Source organism: Cyprinodon variegatus, unplaced genomic scaffold, assembly GCF_000732505.1.
Source record: "Cyprinodon variegatus isolate N-32 unplaced genomic scaffold, C_variegatus-1.0 Scaffold442, whole genome shotgun sequence".
Lineage (NCBI taxonomy): Eukaryota > Metazoa > Chordata > Actinopteri > Cyprinodontiformes > Cyprinodontidae > Cyprinodon > Cyprinodon variegatus.
In genome coordinates, this window is record NW_015150895.1 from 2,300 (window position 1) to 5,062 (window position 2,763).

The 2,763-nt window shown below is 34.9% G+C and overlaps 1 protein-coding gene across 1 annotated transcript in view; it reads left to right on the forward strand.

Annotated features, from left to right (window-relative positions):
• Positions 1-1,775: 1,775 nt before the first annotated feature.
• The window catches only part of tango6 (transport and golgi organization 6 homolog), a 57,483-nt gene continuing 56,495 nt past the window's right edge, over positions 1,776-2,763 (forward strand). The window contains exon 1 of the mRNA XM_015388912.1: positions 1,776-1,936. Coding sequence (XP_015244398.1) covers positions 1,885-1,936 — 52 coding nt within the window. The 5' untranslated portion in view covers positions 1,776-1,884. The remainder of the gene's footprint in view (positions 1,937-2,763) is intronic.

Consider the following 2,763-nt stretch of genomic DNA (forward strand, 5'->3'; position numbering starts at 1 on the left):
TGTATTGAAAACTGTGTCATAGCGATTTTAAAAAACTGTAATCCCAAGTGGGGTCACGAGGGATGCTGGTGCCGATCTCCAGCTGTCTACGGGCGAGAGGCGGGTTCACCCTGGACAGCTGTTTTATCCCAGGTGCATTACCTTGGATAATATCAGATGTGATGTTGACAAAAACATGTGGCCTTACCTGAAGATCGCAGAAATTGGATAACGCATTGTTGTGCTTTTTATTTTTTTTAGTTCCCCCAATTTTTATCTGGACTTGTTGCTGTTGTTTTTTCGTTCAGTGTGTCGTTTGTGGATATTTTTTTCACTGTAAGAAATACTGTAAAACTTTTTCTGTTCTATCAAACCGTGTTTCTTCTGTACCTCCTGCAGTAATCTGTAAAGAGAAAAAAAACAATTTTGCTTTTTACCGGAAGTCTTTTGAATGTGAACAGTATTGTATATGTGGATATACAGTTACCAACCTATAATTTTTGTGTAAAAATGGTGGAATGCATGTTTTGCATGCAAAAACCTGTAAAACTGAAACATAAATTTAGTTTTTCTAATGTCAACAACAACCAGTATTTTGAAACCTGGTGTACTTAGATTGACTGCATGTACTTTGTGAAGTGAAAACAAATGTCATTCTTTGACGGAATAATTTAAAAAAAGATAGTGTGTACAGAGCTAAATGTGTTCTGTTTTGAAATGAGGACTTAGGATATATTTAACAAAATGTGTTTCTGAGAAGAAAATGATCCATTTGGCCAGTTGTGTTTTTTAGGTGTGAGTCTTTGTTAAGAGTTTAAAAAAAATATCTGAAGCATGCGTAAGCGCTTTTTAGCAACTGAAAAAAACTGTAATGTCTCTCAATTAAATCTCTCCATCTCCACAGATAGATTTATTCCCAGTAAAACCAGTAGCTATATATGTACACAACCTGCTTTAATTAAGAACAGGTGATGATAACAAAATCTTCTTTTGTAAAATAAATATTTAGTTTGGAGCTAAATATTTAGTTTGCAAATAAAATATTTGGTCTGTTAAATAAATATTTAGCTCAAAATTAAATATTTAGTTTGCTAAAAAAATTTTAGATCCCGATTAAATAGTTATTTAACAAACTAAATATTAAGCTCAAAACTAAATATTAATTGGTAAAATATATATTTAGTTTTTTAAATAAATATTTAGCTCCAAACTGAATATTTAATTTTTTGAATAAATATTTAGAACCACATTAAATATTAATTTAATAAACTAAATATTTAGCTCAAAACTAAATAATAAGTTTGTAAATTAGATATTCAATTTATAAAATACTTTTTTAGCTCCAAACTAAATATTTATTTCACAGAGTAAGATTTTTATAAATAAATGACATGGTGAAAAAATTACTTGGAAAAAGTTAATCCCCTAATTTTTCTCTTAAAATACACTAAATAACCATAAATATTGCTAACTTTTGACTGCTTTACTTCTTCTCCTTCTTTTGGTAAGCAGGTCGACCTCCCCAAGATGGCGCCCATAATTTCTGCGCCGCGACAGTAAATGCGGGGTTTACTCTTACATGTGTCTATGGTGAGTACAGGGACTGAATGCTACCGAGAGCGGCTAACTTCCCCAGAACTTTAGAATCTCTGAGCGCCGCCATTGCGCTGGAACTGCTTGCCATACTGCCCATCGTCATTAATGCTTTTGACAGGACTATCTGATCGGCTCTGCGTCTCATCGGGGCGGTACAAGGCAGTGCGCGATGACGTCAGACGTCTACGTCAGTTTCTGCAACCATATGCTTACTTTTAGCGGATACAACGTGGAGAAGAGGGGGTTTCTATTTGAAAGAGTCCCCAGGTGAGAGTTGCCGTGGTGGTGGGATGAAGGTGGAGGTCTGAGATGACCTCCGAGATCCTCTCCGCCATAAACATCCTGACCAAACCTCTGAGCGGTGAGTTTCAATCTGACCGAAGAAGCTAGAATCCATACTAGCAGCTCCAGGCTGCCTGTCTCACATTGTTCTGCCCCAACATCTTAGATATCTGCAGACATTTGTCTCTGCTCTGCTCTTTTAAGGCTCTTCAGCAGCATTTTAGTCAGTCTGAGCTTTGATCGCGTCTGTTCTTTCATTTCCAGCCATTCTTCAGTAGCTCAGCTGCTGTTCGATCCTGTTCATGGTTCAGCCCAGATCATCAGACCTCCACCACTGTGCTTAACTCTTTATAGGGCACTCAGTGAAATACTTTGAAAATCAACATTTCTTTTTCTTCTTTACTTTCACAAGTGGAGCAGTACGGCTATCATCATAGTGCTCTGCTTGGTTTATGCATATAAATAGCTTTATTATAATTATGCAGGGAGTATTACAGATTATATGGGCACCACAATGTGAGTAGACAAGGAAAGAAAAAACAGAAACAATTAGAAAAGATGAAAGAAACAGGAGATAAAGGGGAGACAACAATAAAAAAGATTTAAAAAAATCAAATATTCAGCCAATAGACTGACTTTGTTACCTTTGTAACTTAAAAAAAATTATTTATATTTTGATGGAAAAAATGAACGTCACTTTAATAAGAAGAAACACCAACTTGCCTAAATATATTAAGAAAAATAACAAAAGTGCTTCTATAAGAAAATCAAGAAAGACACTCTGAGAGGGAAAGAATTTTATTTATGGTCCAACATAACCTTAGAGGCATTAATTCTGATACCGGCACTTACATTTTTATAGTTTATAAACCTTAATATAATAAATAACTAGGCTTATTAACTTTT